Source organism: Lissotriton vulgaris, chromosome 9 (genome assembly GCF_964263255.1).
Source record: "Lissotriton vulgaris chromosome 9, aLisVul1.2, whole genome shotgun sequence".
Taxonomy (NCBI): domain Eukaryota; kingdom Metazoa; phylum Chordata; class Amphibia; order Caudata; family Salamandridae; genus Lissotriton; species Lissotriton vulgaris.
Window position 1 is genome coordinate 331,268,670 of NC_141697.1, and position 18,726 is coordinate 331,287,395.

At 45.9% G+C, this 18,726-nt stretch overlaps 1 protein-coding gene across 3 annotated transcripts in view; it reads left to right on the forward strand.

Annotated features, from left to right (window-relative positions):
* CCDC88C (coiled-coil and HOOK domain protein 88C) overlaps nucleotides 1-18,726 on the forward strand; it is a 584,514-nt gene that overhangs the window by 480,266 nt on the left and 85,522 nt on the right. The window contains exon 30 of one of the 3 annotated variants that reach the window (XM_086937646.1): nucleotides 9,115-11,716. In XM_086937646.1, the coding sequence (XP_086793772.1) occupies nucleotides 9,115-10,119 (1,005 nt within the window). In that variant the 3' untranslated portion in view covers nucleotides 10,120-11,716. Of the gene's footprint in view, nucleotides 1-9,114; nucleotides 11,717-18,726 lie in introns of those variants that run through there. The other 2 variants (XM_086937645.1, XM_086937647.1) reach the window with 2 other exon arrangements.

Genomic DNA, 18,726 nt, shown 5'->3' on the forward strand with positions numbered 1-18,726 from the left:
ATGCCAGGTTACTCATGCGTCGGTTGAAGGAGTGCTTGGTGGGCCAGTGGTCCCAAGAGGAGGGTTGTTTGGACGATCTAGCATTGATGGGCTACAGCACTTATCGATCTCTGCAGTGGTGGAACATCAACAACCTATTGTAGTGGCGGCCTTTGCCTAAACCACAGAGGCAGATGAGACATCCGGATCCTGGACAACTCAACTTTGCAGTTTGGCACCTGAGGTCCTAGAATACAGTTACCTCAATCTAACTCAGGAATATATATCCATCTTATAAGAAGCCCGACGGCCCACAACATGGGCTTGCTACACTGCAATCTGGAAAAGGTTCACCACTGCATTTCCCAGAACCTAAAACCCATAAAATCCTACTATTCAGAATATTATTGCCTACCTTTTGCACTTGCAGAAATCAAGCTTTGCCTACTCTCTATATGCCTATGCTTAGTTGCAATTGCACTATACATGGCGAACAGGCAACACTCCTCCCTCTTCAGAATTCCAGTTAGAGCTTTCATGGAGCCTGGTTTTTAACCCCTTCGATGCTCATGACGAGCTCAGCTCGTCATGATGCACGGTTGAGCTGTGCTGATGACGAGCTGAGCTCGTCATGAAACAATGGTATAGCTTGGGTTGCAGCACAGGAGGGGAAAACACCTAGCAGCCAAGGTGTTAAGGCCACGCCCTAGAGAGCTTCCTGCTCTACTGAGAAATTTCAATATAGTCCACACCAGGGTCATGGGACCACCATTTGGAACTATGCATTCCTCTCCTCTTCATTTCCTTTCCTGTAATGTGGCCATTACGTCCTTTAGGTGTATTAGCGAACTCCAAACACTCACCTTTCAAAAAACCTTTATCCAGGTAAGAAAGGGCCAGTGGCGGCTTCTCTTTGAGGGCGTCGGGGCTCCGCCCAAGTTAAATTTATCAATAATTGCTCAGATTTGATTTTTATAAAAAGGCTCCTTTATTGTAGTCTACTCTTATAAATATACTGCTAGTGCTAGTAGAACAACACTGGACACTGTCTGTCCCACTCACCAATACCGCTACAGCTCCGCTATTGGACGTCACATGATTGCTCCCCGAGCGGCCGGGCCCAAAGAAGCCTACGTGTTTGCCGGGCTGATAACCTCACAACCCTGAGGGCTGTGATGTCATCAGCTCGGCAAAGACCTAGCTGCAAGACGCAGTCTCCACCCCCTGATGGCGTAGAGGCAAAGTTAGCCCCGGGTGTTTTAAATACAAGCCCGGGATCGCTAATACTTCACGTCAATCAGAGAGTGGAGGTGAGCTTGTAACGGTGTCATCCCACCCCTTTCCCAACTCGTCACAGGGCGTGGTGGGACCCACCCTATGATGAGTTGGGAAGGGATGTGGCAGGCGGGAAGCCAAGGAATCGCGTCTGCGCAGACTCGATCTTAGACTGCTTCCCGCACGCGTTAGTCTGCAGCGGCAGTTGGAGTGGCAGCCATTTTACAGCGTCACTCGAGACAGACTGCATTTTAGAGCCGAGGGCAGTGGCGGCTGGTGACATTTGAAAGTGGTGGGGCGGAAAGTGGTAATCACACTGCACCGTAGCACCCCAGGACCTCAGGACCTCACACTCTGCTGCCTGCTGTCTCCAGGCCTCTGGGCTCAAGCCCTCAAACCCAAGACCTCAGGCCCACTCATCCTGGAACACAGACCCTCACACTCTCTCTGTAGCCCTCTCACCCCGGACCTCAGACCCTCCCACCCTCGGACCTCAGTCAGCCCCTCTCACCCTCTCAGACCTTAGACCCTCACACCCTGGCTGCAGCCCTCTCACCCCCGGACCTCAGACCTTCACACTCTCGGACCTCAGCCCCTCTCCGACCTTAAACCCTCAGGCTCACACCCTGCAGGCAGCCCTCTCACCCCCGGACCTCAGACCCTCACACTCTCGGACCTCAGCCCCTCTCACCCTCTCGGGCCTTAGACACTCACACTCTGCAGCGCTCTCACCCTGGACCCCAGCCCCTCTCACCCAAGACATCCGGCCCTCACACTCTGCAGCCCTCTAACCCCCGGACATCAGGCCTTCAAGTTCTCACCCTCGGACCTCAGGCAGGCCCACGGACCCTGCCGTGCTTGGCTGAGTGAGAAGCGATCACAGTGGCGCGTCCGACTTTGTGTTAAGACCAGTCACGGCACTGACATTGCTGACAGCATAGTAAAGGCACTAAGGCAGGCATGTTTGATCTTTACAAAAGGTAACTACAAACAGTAAGGAAGGACTGGACCATTCACATATTGTTCCTATTAAAGTGGCAGAGGCTCAATGGTTGCAGAGTTATTGTCACATACAATGCATAAAGACAGTGCATCTTCTCGCCATTCTTATCATGCAGTTAAGTCTTTAGTAGTTACATGACTTCCCAAATTTCATTTCAGCACTGTCTTAATTTAGCGTCTTTTATTCATTTCACAATACTCAAGACGGACCACAGTAGCCACAACGACGATTTGTTCTTATTTTATTATCAGATCCCAGACCTTACCCGTTTCATCTTTGGTTTACTGTTTCATTCCATCAGTGTCTCTTCAAAGCCATTAAAGAATTCTTTTCCACACATGGCAAAGACATTTGGTTTCAGTTGATGTCACGGAGATGTTGCCCACATTCCCAACATACTTGTCACAGAATTCGTTCGTAACTTGCCTTTCTTCCATGTCCTTCAAATCGCACGTCGTGCTAGGGTAAAATACCCCTACAAACCCTGGCCGGTCCATTAAGTTTTTAAAAATAGAGGCGGCCCTTACAATCATACTCTGTCCGTGTCCTGTTGTTCTTATTTTCATATCAGAACCCTAGATCTGGATCTATATATCCATTGTGTCTGTCCTGCAACCAAACCCAGCTACATCCACCTCTCGGGCTGGTACAAATCATCGGATACGGGTCCTATAGTACACTCATAGCAGTCATGGACAGGCAGTTGCTATGAATGCCGTCAGCTGGTACCTGCAGATTAAGGACGACCGACGAGAATACATTTTATGCAAGAAATTCACAATTGCACCCAAGCATTCCAGTGTTAATAGCAAATAAATTTGCTTTCAGTCGCTAAAATGGAGAAGCTTTGATAGTAATTTGAGGCAGTGGGAAACAGTACTACCCACTATGCGCATTCTGCCCCCAGTGCATCATCGCCGGCGCCGCCAGTTAAACGCAGACAGTAACTCTGTACATGTAAGCATAGTAAAATATGCGATAACATAAACCAACCAATGGTAATAACGCACCACCTGATGATTGCGGGGATGTTACCACATCGAGGTATTACCAATGTGGTAATACCTCGATGTGGTAACATCCCCGCAATCATCAGGTGGTGGAATGAGTTTACTGACGACGCCCTCTAAGAGCGGTATTGAAGCATGATTCTTAACTAATGCAACGAGGTGCAGTAAAACATTCAGAGTCCAATCAGGGCTTTTACCTGAAAAGAAAAATAACTTTAATCATTCACTACTACATTATGTTAGCGCACGTGTACATAAACAGTATCACAATCACGTACAATAGGCCTAAAAATACCATTTGCCATAATGTAGGACAACAAACAATACTCACCCCACCCCACAGACCTAAAAAGTTCTTTGTTGTGGAGCAACGAGTAAACAAGAATGCCAGGAATACTTCCAGACTGTTTATTCTGAGAGCCTCTAAGCCTGCAGGCAGGGAGAACGCGTAAAGCTATACTGCAGGCTTTCTAACTTGGCATCTCAGAACTGGCGCAAGGGCATTGTCTGGCATACACTCGAACCGGAGTGGGTGGTAGCGTAGCAGGCAGGCGCAGAGGCGCGGGAGCCATCCTGTGGGTATTTATTTGAAGAACACAAGTTTTTTGCACTTGTGGCGCCTCCGAGCCTGTGGGTCAAATGCGACTCTCACTCTTCATTCTGGTCACAAGACAGTCCCACCCCACAGTTCACACCAGTTTTCAGCCTTCTAGTAGAGTTCTCAGTACAGAGAGTTCTGGACTGGTATGCGGTCATCAGATTCAGCAGGGTAGGTTAAGTTTAAATTAGGGTCACACAGGCCGAGTGCAGCCGACTACTCACCTGCGGCAAGTTACAGTAAGTAACACTAACACATTTCATTCACATTATGCTAACTGTAGCAGCAGCCTACAGGCAAAAGTGCGGGGGGCGTCTGTAACATGCAGGTACAGGTGAAACAGTACTCGTGAAACAGTGGTGTGGTGTGCGCTGCTACTGTCTGTGCTGTGCACAGTAAAAGACTTACGTCGTAGACGGTGGACGAGGTGCCGTGCCACGGTGGTCGTGAGGTCCGGTCCGGGTCCGTAGGGGCACACTGGGCACACACACACTCAGTCTCTCACTACTCTGTAACCAGGCCCGGGCACGACGACGACGACGGACGGACTCCTTGTGAGTTGTGAGTGACTCTAGATTAGAAGACACACTCTCTCTGACGATGACGAGTCTACTTCTACTTTCACTTAGTAGACTTGTTGTTAGTTTCGTATTCTGGTTGTTGTTTTGGTGCGCCACGCGTGGTAATGGCCAATCACCTCTACTTTGCTGGATAATAGCCACAGGTGATTGGCCATGCAGTGCGGGCCGCAGCAGAGCAGCCAACACCCACGCCGCGTGGTACCATCCTGCTGCAGCAGCCAATCCTGGCGCAGCGTTAAGAGCGCCACTGCGCCAGGATTGGCTTACGAGCAGACTGCTATTTGCCCCTAATGAGACCGGGGCCCGGGTCCCATGCCTGTCTAGTCTCTGAGTGATATGGGGGGTGGGGGGTGGATGGACCACAGTACGCATGCGCAGGCCAGTCAAAATATCGAGGCCTCCTGGATTTCATTTGCGCAGTGTGTACAGTTACTGTAGTACACACTGCGCATGTGAAACCCACGAGTCCTCAATATTTTGACTGGCCCGCGCGCAGTTACTGCCAGTGCCAACGCTATTCTGCTTGCGCCGCCCCCCGCACGGCCCACTCCCTTATGCGCTGCCCGATTCTGTCGGGCTTCTCCCGGCCGGGGACGGTAGCACGCTGCTCAGATTAATCCCGTTCTGAGAACGTTCTGACTTAGTTTTTAAATTATGCATGTTGTTGTTGTTGGCAGGTGCGTCCATGGCTAGTGGGGCAACGCCCCAACGCCCCCAATGGACGCACCGCCGACTGGAGGCAGTCTGTTCTGTCTGAATCATCATGCCGGCAGCAGCTAGTCCATGTGGTTGCTTGCCGCTGCCAGTTGTGAACTGGGGCAGTTTACCAGGTAAGGCCCAGGCGGGCAGTTTTTAACTTATAGGCCCGTTTATGTTTAGGGCCTTTTCATGGCATGGATGGATATCGGGGTGGGGAGAGGGGGCACAGCAGACATAGGGCCGACTTTAAAACTCGTGGCGCCCAGTGCAACAATGTGTTGGTGCCCCCAGCAAGCTTTTGTAAGTTGAATTTATGCAGGTAAACAATGGTCTGATGTGTTATCATCCAAACTCGGATATGTGCCTCTCTGGGCACATACTATAATTTAAAATCATGTAGCATTTACTTCAATCATTGGAAAAAGAAAAGCATTTGGACAAGAGGCAGGCAGCTTACAGGTGTGGCAAAAGCTGAGGTGCAGACAGTGCAGTAGTGGCAATACATGCACACTGCTGAACCCAGTACGCGCATACATATGTAAGGCACTGTGTGGTACACACACGAGTGCTGCTTGAACTAGTAAGAAGCACACGTTTTAATGATGGCTCTGTTCAAAAAGAAATAAATAATAATTGTTGCATCAGAAGGCTCAAAAAGACAGAAATTAGAAGAAGGCCCGTATGAATCGATCCATTTTCCCCAAGACACAGAAGGGGTAAAAGCATTTGGCACATTACACCTTTATAGTATAGCTTTGAAAGCAGGGAATAACATTGAAAAGTGGTGCCTATTTATCTGCCACTAGTTTGCATACAAAAGATAATGCTTAAGTGACACCCGAAAATGCATTATGGGACCTCATGTATTGTTGTTTGCAGCAGTGAAAATACCGACGTTCAGATGGGCACAAGAATAGCAAATAGAAGTTAAAAACTCGTGTCCTCAAGGTGCCCTTAGTCTCTTTAAAGTTTAGGGGAATCATAACTAAAAAACTCACCCAAAATAGCTTGTTCAGCTCCCTGTGCAGATAGAAGTAAAGCCATTCCATGTTAACTCTGAGTTTCTACTTTCATGGATTGCTTTGTGCATGGCAATAGCAAAACATCCGTGCAAGTACTGAATTAGGCTGAGGTAGCACGCCCACTAAAACCAGGGCTAATAAAGGGCCTCCTCCCAGTAGGCTGGAAGAGAAGATGCAGCCAAGATGCTTATTCATTCCGTAAAGAGGCACGAAACAAAAGCCAGCGCAGCGCCCCTTCCTTCCCCGCTCCAAACCTTGCATGCTGACCGTTTTGGGTGACCGCGAGTTCTGGAATGCTAAGAGGATGCCTGGGTGCTTCCATAGATCAGTGGGTGGCTGGCTGCTAAGAGGAAATCCGGAATCATTTACATCCAACGCTTCGTTGTCCCGTAACCCCAGCCACACAATACTCTCTCCAGATCCCTTTATCTTTTATGAATGAGGGCATCTGATGGCACATGGGATATTTCATAATTGTAATCCAACAGTCGCAAAGACGCGAGCAAGTTTAGGAGAAACACTTATTAAATCCGTAATAGTTAAGCCCTTGTTAAAGGCCACAGCAACTGGAGACCGGTCTAGCGCACACATTGTGTAGTTAAAACGATCTAAAGCCCAATCATTTGCCAAGGCTTCTTTTTAATCACAGAAAATGTTTCCTCTCCAGGACTGAGGGCACTAGAGGCGAATGCAATTACAGCTTTATATCCAGAGTTGTTAAAACTACGCCAATGTCTTTACTGGGGGTAACGAGCACTATATATATATATATATATATATATATGCAAACCTTTGTCCCTCCACTATCCTTTTCAATCCAAATAACTGATTAATATCCACCACTCAAATTACTTCCATATTTCACTATACTAATTCACCACTAATCCTTATGGGTTCCGGTCCCTCCCCCTCGACACCACTTGCAAGCTGAGCAGCCCCTTTACAAGGAAAGTCCAGCTCCTCTGGAGCACCAGTGGCAGGCCGCTGGGCCTCCATTACCTTCGACCCATGATACCTTAGGATGCAACAAGTGTAAAGACAACGGGGACCCCCGGCTACTAATATGAGTTCCTAATGCAGGGAAGTGAAAATCAATGTACATAAACCCTAGGCAACTCAAATAATGTACATCATAAACACTCATTTAAAAAAAAACACATTGAACAAAGGCAGAGGGCACATAAAATAATAACAGGAATGGTGTGTCAAAAATAAAACTTTTTCATTTCAGTTCATTAGTGGACCAATGCATTCGGCTTAAAGATTTTGAACTTACAGCACTAGTTTGTTGCTGTTGTATCCTCATTCGTTCAGTCACACACCCACTCCTAAATTAGCATAGCACATCAGTGATAATGTGCATGTGTTCCTAAATTTTCTTGAAAATGCACCAGTTGGCCACTAATTTTTCAAAATTTTCTCATGGGGAGAACCCCCGCCCCCCTCCCCCCCCCTCCCCGAAATCCCTCATTAGGTAATTCGGGCTCGCTCACTCGTACCCGTGTGCTCCACCACAAATTTTACGCCTCGCGACTTTAAAATGTTACCAGCTGCCTCTGGAAAGGGCAGGGCTCTTTTTAGAACAAACCCTGAATACCACCCTAAGATGGTATCCCCCTTCCACCTTAACCAGACCATAGAACTCCAAATAGTGTTTCGCATTCACACTCTTTTGTGGAGACAGCACTGCACATGTTCGCTGTAGAGAGAGCTCTCATGAACTACATTGACAGGACCAAACCTTTCAGTTCTAGATCAGCTCTGTATCTCATCTGTAAAGCCTCAGAGAGGCCATGGCATTTCCAGGGCAGTCATAGATGGGTGGATATTCAAGGGTATTCGACCTGCTATCACAAAGCAAAGAGGGTTTTATTTGCTCCACCCAAGGCGTGCTCTACCTGCAAAAAAGTTGCAACCAGGGCGTTTCTCTGGAACATACCACTAGCAGATATTTTAAAGGAAGCCACCTGGTCAGCACTACACACCTGTAAAAAGCTCTATTGTGGAGACCTCTTAGCCAGTCAACAGCCCTTAGTAAGCCGTTTGTGGTTCGGAGGCGTAGGCAGATGGCTCTCTTCCTCATTCTGTTGGCTCCGACCTGAGCCTACCATCCCTAGTTCGCCACCCTGCTCATATTTCTCAGTAGAGACTCCCGAACCTACTCACACAGAACCAGGGAGAAATCAGGCACCCAGAACCCCAGGTCACTCAACTTTGTGGTCTGGCTCCTGAAGTCCTAGAATTTAGGTACCTTAATATAGGGGACATGTTTGTTTGAATTCCTTTTCTCAATGAATCCCATTTTGAAAATAGATTTCACAGTCTGCGATGGGCTTGCACCTGATGGTCTTCAGATGCAAGCACTGTTCTGACACAAATCGTTTTTGAAATTCATGCTCTATCAGTATTTCTTTAGTTTGTATAGATTGTCATTCAGCCATCTTAGGATGGAAGAAATGGGCTCCATCATGTCCCTCTATACGGATGGTCTTTGTCTGCATAATAGAGGTACACTGTCTAAAACATTATGTCAAACACTTGTATTTCCACTAAACACTCTGTATTTGATCCTCATAATCCAAAATGGCTCTAACGGATAAAGCCGAAAGTGGGTACACCCATGAGAGCTCCTTAATTCGCCAAGCGCTCCTATAATGCTTCCTTCTGCCATTAATTTTCCCCATTATCCTCTTTGCCTGTTGGCCTGGGAGTGACAATGATACTTAGCTGTTTTTGAAATCGATTAGGACCTCTTTTCAGAAGTTATTTTTGCCCACATTGTGTGTTAGTAAAATTCCTAGCAATTTGGTTCTGGTGCCTGTTCGATGCATGTTCTCTCAAAGGATCTTCTGGACGTCATGTGTGGACTATTGATCAATGTATACTGATGAGTTTATGATGTTCGAGTGTTCATTGCTTATTGTGTTTCCGTGTTTCTGTATTTCAGGATAAAGCAACATCTCGAGATGACCTTCTGAGTGATTATTTTAGAAAACTTAATGATCCTCCCGCCATTGGAAACCACTTGAATCAACCACTTAGAAAAGAAACTCTCAAGATGCCTACTAGCTATGTTACACCGACAGTAAAGCAGACTTCTGATGTGGCAGAGGGCAGATTGGGCAAACCAGGGCACTCTGTCAAGCCAAGCCTCAGGCAAGTGGAGCCTCAGTCCAGTTCAGCAGGATCCCTTCGACCTATACAGCAAAGCCTTTCACTCACGGTGCCTCGACCTCTGACGCAGTCGCAGCAACTGGGTGGTATCAGCAACAAGAGCAGCTCTTTGGGTAGAGCTTTCAGCTTGGCTTCTTCAGACCTTCTTCGAACTACTAGCCCTGGGAGCTTACACAAGCCCGGATCCGACAACCAAGACGGAAAGGTCTTGGGTAGTCCGATCCTCCCTTCTTCTGCACTGTCAGGCACATCTCAGGTTATCTTGAGAGAAAGACCTCAGTCCGCTAAGGCTGCGGGGACTTTTCAAGGTAGTGACCTCCGGTGTCGTTCGCTTGATTTTAGGCGGCTTTCGTTAGCCATGCCAAAGGATGAGAGGTCGATGTCTCTACAGCCTGTTTCTGCATCTGCAACAAATTCTGCCTGCAGTCTGGGGAACAGTCCACATGAACGGTTGAATTCTACGCCTACACAGCCGTCCTATTCTTCAGCACAGCTTTCTGCAGCAAGAACAAAACTAAGGCCGACTCCGCGGTTGGGGGATGTGGCTCTAGTGACTCCAGTCCGTGCTGCTGCCCCTCCTGGTGAGGTCGAAAGCACCCCAGGGAAAAGCCCAAGTGACACTGCAATTCCCAGACCCTTGAGCAGGTCGCCAGATTGCAACACTACTGTGGCCAGCACTGAAGAATCAAGCAGAGGGGGAAACCCTAAAAGCACCCCTGCATCCCCCGATTCCAGCGGGGACCCACAGTCAGTCTGGTACGAGTATGGCTGTGTGTGACTTTAAGATTTTATCTATATAAGATACAAGTTTGGAACACTGTTATACTTTTATTTTTTTAAATCAGTATTTTCTAATGTTCTCTTTTTGTATTCCTTTTCCCTTTTTTAAAAAAAGAAAGGGAATGGATTTTTAAAAATGTTTAAAGTCTCTTGAATTGGTCTTTAATACATTCAATATTATTTAATCACTCTTTTTCCCTTTGAAGCCAAGACATATTAAACTATGACTTTTGGTTTACACTTTCTCTTTTTTAGGGGCTTTAATACGTTTGCACACAGGTTGTACACTTGACTGTTCTGCTGATGACATGAGATATGTATCTGTATGTGTTGTGTGTTCTCTGAGGAATTATCTGGGCACTGTTATAGCAATGACAATTAAAAACGCTTGACGAGCAAGGTGCATAACATTCAAACCCCTCTCCGCTGAGCAGGTTTGTAATTCCTGCCATTTGAAGAAGAAACTCATTTCCTCAACATTTTCCTAGCCTTTGCACTTGCAAGTTGACTCAAGCCTACTCAACAAGGGAAAGGGTGGCTCAGCTGCGTCCTCTTGAAAGGGAAATCAAGTGGGGCTTCATATTCATATGCCCTGTGTTTCCCTCGCCTTAAAAAATACCGTGCCTCAAGCTGCCATGTTTTTTCCTCCCTATTCCAAGACATAGTATTTGGGCCACTCAAAATGATCAATATGTCGCGTCTCATTAAGCATGCTTGCTCTCAGGCAAACCTTGCTGTCATCTTTCCTATTGTGATACTATCTGCATTAGCTTCTTGAGTCTTCTTAGAGGCATGTGGCCTTTCTGTTGAACAGAGTTAGTTTGTCACTTATGAGATAAAACTGACTGTCTTTTCCTCCTGCCCAACTTTCTAGTCTCTTTTAAATGTTACCCTTCTTTCTTTCGCAGCAAATCACGAATGTCAGTGTTGTTTTTCTACCTGTTTAATTCTGTTTTTGAAACACTGGAACCATCATCTTCTGTCCATTGCTACATCACACAAAGGACACTGAACGATCTAGCTATGGTGGAGAAGATGTGTAAATAATTGTAAATAAGGCTGTGTACCATTAGTGTGTATGCGCACACGCTGTATAAATAGTAGAATAGAGCGAATGCATGTTCAAGATTGCACACTTGTGCATGCATTTTGCAATGTGGCAGACTTGCCTCTTCGAAGTAATGTCAAATCATTTTTATTATGTCTCAAAGAACTTTTATGTAGAAAGCAAAACCTTGCAATAGTCTAGACTACATCATTAAAAAATGAAATTTTTCGTCTCTTATTTATGTTTAATTATTAAAGTATCTCTTCCTAACTCTGGCCAGGAACTTCGCCAGCTGCTCACGTGTACATATTTTAGGGGGATGAGTCCATCTGTATTTGTGTTTCCAAGACTGTGAGGGGTGCTTTGGCTGTTAGATTTCTCAAGTAATTATGGTTCAGGTTAATGTAGTTAGATGAGATAAATCCGTTACCGTCAACCCAATCCTGCTGAGTTTAAAAAAAGAAAATGTATTCTTTATTGTAAATTATGTCGCAATCGCGTTGTGGGAAAGTTCTCGATTGTTTTTAATAAATCATGATATAAATTATTAGTGGTTTCAGTTTATTGGTATTTGCAATGGTGCTGCTCTCATCACTGATAGCCTAGTCTGGGGAGAAGAGCTGATTTTTAAGGAGTGAGGAAAGCTCAAGGAATGGTTAATGCCATGTGGAGTTTCTCGTGTGTTGTTCTGTACCAAGCTTTATTAATAGCAGTATATACAACAGTTGACACTCAAGATGAATACAGTTGCAGTGGTAAAAAGGGAGCCATCTCCCCAAGTTTCATTTTAAACCAGAACAGTGAAGTATTTTATATTTGGTTTCTGAAAGTCTACATTGGCTACAGTGTATTTAACAAATGCTCCATAACCTTTTCAGTGCACCACCATTTTAAGAAACCTTCCTAAATGGCATCACTGTGGACTACAATGAGAGTGCTTTAGAATATATAGGAGGAGACGATGTACGGCTTTTGAGATGCAGGCTTGGCAGAGGACAAAGCACCTTTGTCTTTTCCCAGAGTTAGTGTATGCTTTTAGAGTCCTTTATGGACAGAGAGCCAGACGAATATGATTAAAAAGTCCTACCTTCTCACAACTGCAGTGTCCTAGGGCAGGTACCATTTTGAGACACATTTGCAAACCACACTGAGGCATACATTCTTTCGAGAAGTTGTGGAGCTGAGAAATAGCTATTATTTGATTACAATAGGTTTGGAATTCTTCTTTGGCCTTTTAGTGTCAAGAATTTAGGGCAGTTTTTTTCAAAGATCTCTGAATGGATTACACACTTGTAGGACATCTCAGCTCCTTTTGCAATAAGTTGCAAAGCAACATTGCAATAGTGCTACAATAGGGGTGACTATGCCTAGGTCTACAAAGGCCAAATCATGCCAGATTTTCCCGAAATCCATGTAAAAAAATGTTCGACGCATGTGTGGCTATAGATACACATGCTGTGCATAATCCTGCCATCTAGTTTTGGGCCCCGTTGTTTTTCTTAGAAGAAGCCTTCTTGAGTCACAAAGTATAGTGACTCGACCTATTGCTGGTAATGCACATGGGCATTGGCTCCATTGTTAGATTGTTTTCTTTCCACTGTTGGGTTCGAATGTGTATAATCGAGCACCAGATCGATGCTGTTGCATTGATCTCTTTGGCCATCTAAGTTCCTCTCCCTTCTGTCAGTATTGTTCTACATTGCGGTACCCTTTTTTTGCATTGACTCTACACGGGTTGACTCTTCTGGGTCAGGAATTGATACCACTTCGATGCCCCAGTAGGGGCCTTGGCATCCAGGGCCTCCCCTGGTGTTTCTCTACTGCAAGAATGTCTTGCCTGGGCTAGAACGGACGTTGTTCCGCTACTGCACTCAGTGTCATACCAAATACCCCAGGCTGATCTCCAGCAGGTATTCAACCTCTGCCTTCCCAGCCTAATGAGCCCTCGTGCTCGAAGAAAACTCTTAGATGCCGTTGGGCTCCATGTCTCGATATGCCGTGGAGCAGTGACACCCAGGACCTCTAAGGCAAGCCTCAGCCAGGACAGTCTGCCACTGAGGACTTTGTTCTGGCCTTCTCGCCAGAACCAAGCTCGAGTTCTGACTCCAACCCCTGTCCCCTCACCACTGCTTGCACATCGAGCAGCCCCCTGCAAGGGGTAAGGCGTCCAGCCTTTAAGCCCACCAACAGGCTTCTGGCCAGCCACTGCATCTTGCCCATGGTCGGTACCAAGTGCACACTTCGGACACCACACCCAGCCTTGGTTCGTTATCGAAGAAGATCCTGAAGCCAACACACTCAGCACTGACCACTGCTTTGAAGCATCCTTCAGAGCCAAAACCATTGACGTCTACGTATTGTTCTGCGTCAACTACCCACCCACCAGCACCAAAGCCCTCAGGTCAGTTCTGACTAATCCGTTTTCCAACATCTGAAGGATGAACTTGTAGCCTATTGGTGTCAGATCCGCATTCATCTTCACACTGGATGCATCCTCGCCCAGCCACTGGCATTGACCAAGAATGGCTCCAAGCTCAGCTTCGAGGAAGCACTCTTGTCTGCCACCGCCACCGAAGAACAGGAAGAGATATAAGGCAACTAGCTTTCTGTCATTGCCTCACCCGCCAACCCCTTCCCCTCCTCCCCCTCTTCCTTCTTTAAAACCCTCACCTGCCCCATCTGTCTGCTGACCCCCTTTCCTCAGGGGTCACCAAACTCTGGGTTTGGGGAGCATAGTCAAGAGGACCCTTATGACCTGTACCCACAGGAATCTCTGGGACCTTTGTGATAGATGTGGACCCTGACCTTTTGTCCCGCCTGTCCATCCCAGCCAGATGACACCACCTCCTACCATGAGGTCCTCAGCAGGGTGGCCTCTTTCCATGACGTGGAGATGCACAAGGATGACATTGATGAGGATTTCCTCTTGGAAACCCTTTCTGCCTCTCAGTGTTCCATGCAATACTTGCTAGTGTTGTGGAAGGGTATGCTCAAACCGCCTTCAGATATTTTCAAAGAGCCAGTTAAAGCCCTGGTGGTTACCCCTAGGGTGCACCAAAAATATAAGTCCTTCCTGTCAAATCCAGTCTACATTTAAGGTCAACTCCCTAAGTACCCCACCACCCCCCAGACTCGGAAGTCCAAACTGACCACAAGTGGGCCAATGCGCAAGACACTGGCTGAAGAAAGTAAAAAGATAGATTTGACTAGTATATGCATCACTGCACAATCCGCCATCCACTGGCGCATTTCTAATTCAGTCGGTTTACTTTTCCAGCATGACAGGGCTCATTGGGAAGAAACAGAGGAGCTCCTCCAGGAACTCCCAGATGAGTATTGCAAAGGAGCTAAGAGTTGGTCTCTGCTGAAGGTAAACTCAACTTGAATACCACCATACGATGTGCTCTTGATGCTGCTGACACTGCGGTTCACAGAATCAATTCTAGCATACTCATCTGCAGACATGCCTGGCTCCCTGCTTCTGGCTATAAGCCAAATGTTCAACAGGATTTCGTCAACCTGCCCTTTGATGGGGAACACCTCTTTGTGCTACAGGTCTATGAGAGAGATGCTGGAGAAGATCAAGAACAGCACTGACAGCACACTTCAAACGCATTCCCCTTAGGGATCCTTTGTGAGGTCTGCCTACTGGGTGCCCTCTAAGTTCAATTCTCCAGGTGCCTCCAGCTCTTACCAACATCAGCAACCTCAAAAACCTTCCACAAGAGGTTATTTTTTAGGGTACTACAGAAACAACAATTTCAAGGGAAGAGTTAAGAGTGGCTCCCCTAAGGGAGCTGCAGTCACCAAACAGTGACTTTCCCCTCCTTACCTCCAATCACAAGACATCTGTTGTTGGTCAACTCGAAGGGTTCTTCCCCACATGGCAGCAGGTCACCCCGACCATTGGGTCCTAAACATCATACGCCATGGTTGCTATTTGGAGCTCACTTCCCCCCTCCCAACATTTCATCCCACAGACACATCCTCTCACCACAACACCGACGACTGCTTCAGGAAGAGGTAAATGTCCACCTAGTCAAGGGTGCCATAGAGCCAGTGTCACCACACCTAAAATTGCGCAAAGAAAAATTGATGGACAGAATACAGAACAATGTCATACATTCACCCCAGTACAGAGATCTGGGCCGAAATATATTGTTTTGTTGCACCCCATGCCATTCCAGTTTGAACCCAGCCATATTCAAATCCGCCTTGACCCTGTGCCCAATGGGAACAGTCCAGCCCGAACTTCCAGAAAAGGTTCTCCCTGGACTGGAAACCCTAAGTGCACTGGGTATGCCCAGACGTGGGTCCCGGGTTCATTGTGCCACTGGATTCAAGCTATCCTTGCTTATGACGGGTGAAACCCAGAAACCGGTCCTAGGATGCTTGTTTCCGGTCCAGGGAGGACCAGGCTTGGCAGTTCGGGTTGGACTGTTCCCATGAGGCACAGGGTCAGGACTGATTTGCATATGGCCAGGTCTAAACTGGAGTGGCATAGTGAGCAAAAGAATGCTGGATTTAACCCAGATCTCTTGACTGGGGGTGAATGTTTTGATTTGTTCTGCATTCCTTCCATCAATTGTGTGTCTTTTACTACACCTACAAGTCACAGGAGTGTACTTCCTCTCCTTTCTCATTACCAAGGTCAGGTCCCTTATGCCTATCCTAGACTTCAGACCCCTAATAGGTACATCATGGATATATGATGTTACAACGCGGACTTTTACTCCGCATACCGTTACAACGCGGTTTTTACAACGCGGATACTGTAACAACGCATGTATTTACAACGCATTTTTTAACAACGCAGGTACCTTTACAACGCATACCATTACAACGTAAGTATTGGTAAGTATATGTTAATATTAATAATATAATAGTAACTTAATTTTAAAAATATAATTTAATGCAATTTTAAATAATTTAATTTCCGTTTATTATTTTAAATTTAAATTAATATTACTTTATTTTTACCATGTACCCCTGTACCCCAGAAACTGAAAACTGACCCTAAACCCCAAAAATAAATTAAAGTAATTTTATGAAATATAATTTAAATTAATTATTGAAAATTAAAACAAATATAACATTATTTTTACCCTGTACCCCTGTACCCCCAAAACTCAAAACTGACCCTCAACCCCAAAAATAATGCAATGTAATTTAATTTAATTTATTTACTATTAAATAATTTAATTTAAAATTAAATTTAATTTATTTTTACCCTGTACCCCAAAAACTGAAAACTGACCCTGAACCCTAAAAATAGCCCTTTACCCAAAAACTAAAAACTGACCCTGAACCCTAAAAATACCCCTTTACCCAAAAACTGAAAACTGACCCTGAACCCTAAAAATACCCCTTTACCCAAAAACTAAAAACTGACCCTGAACCCTAAAAATACCCCTTTACCCAAAAACTAAAAACTGACCCTGAACCCTAAAAATACCCCTTTACCCAAAAACTGAAAACTGACCCTGAACCCTAAAAATACCCCTTTACCCAAAAACTAAAAACTGACCCTGAACCCTAAAAATACCCCTTTACCCAAAAACTAAAAACTGACCCTGAACCCTAAAAATACCCCTTTACCCAAAAACTGAAAACTGACCCTGAACCCTAAAAATACCCCTTTACCCAAAAACTGAAAACTGACCCTGAACCCTAAAAATACCCCTTTACCCAAAAACTGGAAACTGACCCTGAACCCTAAAAATACCCCTTTACCCAAAAACTGAAAACTGACCCTGAACCCTAAAAATGCCCCTTTACCCAAAAACTGAAAACTGACCCTGAACCCTAAAAATACTCCTTTACCCAAAAACTGAAAACTGACCCTGAACCCTAAAAATGCCCCTTTCCCAAAAACTGAAAACTGACCCTAAACCCTAAAAATACCCCTTTACCCAATAACTGAAAACTGACCCTGAACCCTAAAAATACCCCTTTACCCACAAACTGAAAACTGACCCTGAACCCTAAAAATACCCCTTTACCCAAAAACCCTAAACTGACCCTAACCCCTAAAAATACCCCTTTACCCCAAACATATAACATTTAAAAAATAACTATATACTTACCAATACTTACGTTGAAATGGTATGCGTTGTGAAGGTACCTGCGTTGTAAAAAAATGCGTTGTAAAAACATGAGTTGTAACAGTATCCGCGTTGTAATGGATGCGTTGTAACAGTAGTGCGTTGTAAAAAATGCGTTGTAACAGGTGCACACCGTACATCATGTCAGAACATTTCCACATGGTCACTCTACAGGAGGTCTTGCCTCTTCCGCAACAAGGCGATTTAATGAATGCCCTTGACTTCAAAGACGCCGCCTATCACATCCCAATTGATCCAGCCCACCGGCTCTACCTCTGGTTCATGGTAAGTGGCAAACATTGAGTTAAGCAAGTTGCAGTTCAGGGTTCCCTCCCCCACACCCCCTCAAAAGTCTTTGCATCCAATTGTTCCCTTACGTGGACTACTGGCTGATCAACAGCGCAACTCACCAGCAGTGTCTCGCATGGACAACATGACCTCCATGTACTGTCTACAGAAGTAAGGTTTTACACACTCTCCACACTTGCCGGCCTTAGCTCAAAGCTTTTAGCGGTGGGTGGTCTACCACAGAGTCCATCTACTTCCAGAGTACCTGCTGGGATTGGACAACAATTTTGTAGACTGCTTCAGCAGTATGCAGCAACAAGTCCACAATTGGGAATTCCACCAGCAAGTGCTCCTTCAGTACTTTCACACTGGGGGTTCCTCAACGTATACCCCTTCACCCCCACTGAAAATGCAAAATTCCCAAACGTTGCCTCAAGGTACCCACAGTCTATTCGCAAAAGACACTATGGATGAATTCGTCAGGGATATTTTCCTGTGCTATTCCGCCTCTCCCAATCTCTATTCATGTTTGGGAGGCTTCAGCAAACGTCCCTCACCCTGGAAGCTCCCACTTGGGCCAGACAACCTTGGTTCACCACCCTCCTCAAACTCTCGGTCGTTCTGCACGAGAGGCCCCTCCAGCAAGCTGGACCTTATCATGCAGAGACATGGTGAAATCAGGCACCCTGACCCCAAGATGCTCAACCTTGCAATTTGGCTCCTGAGGTCTTTAACTTAGTTATCTAAACCTTCCTCCAGATGCATGGTCATTCTTAAGGAAGCACGCAGGCCCACAACCCACTCCTGCAATGCAGATAAGTGGAAACTATTTGTCCACTACTGCCTATCACAACATATTGACCCATTGGCAGTAACTGTCCAGAGCATTGTCTGTTAGCTTGTCCACTTAAACACATGTGGCCTGGCCTACATACAGCTGCCTACCTTCAGAATAGAGAACACATCTCTCTTTTCAGGATTTCTCTAATCAAAGCTTTTATGGAAGGTCTGAAAAGAGTCATTCCTCCACAGATCCCCTTGGCACATTGTTCTCACTAGATTCATGGGTATTACCATCTTGCCCCCTTCAGTTTCTGTCCTAGATGGAGACATTCCTGGTTGCAATCTCCTCTCACACGTCCGTGAGCTCCGGCTTCAATTTTAG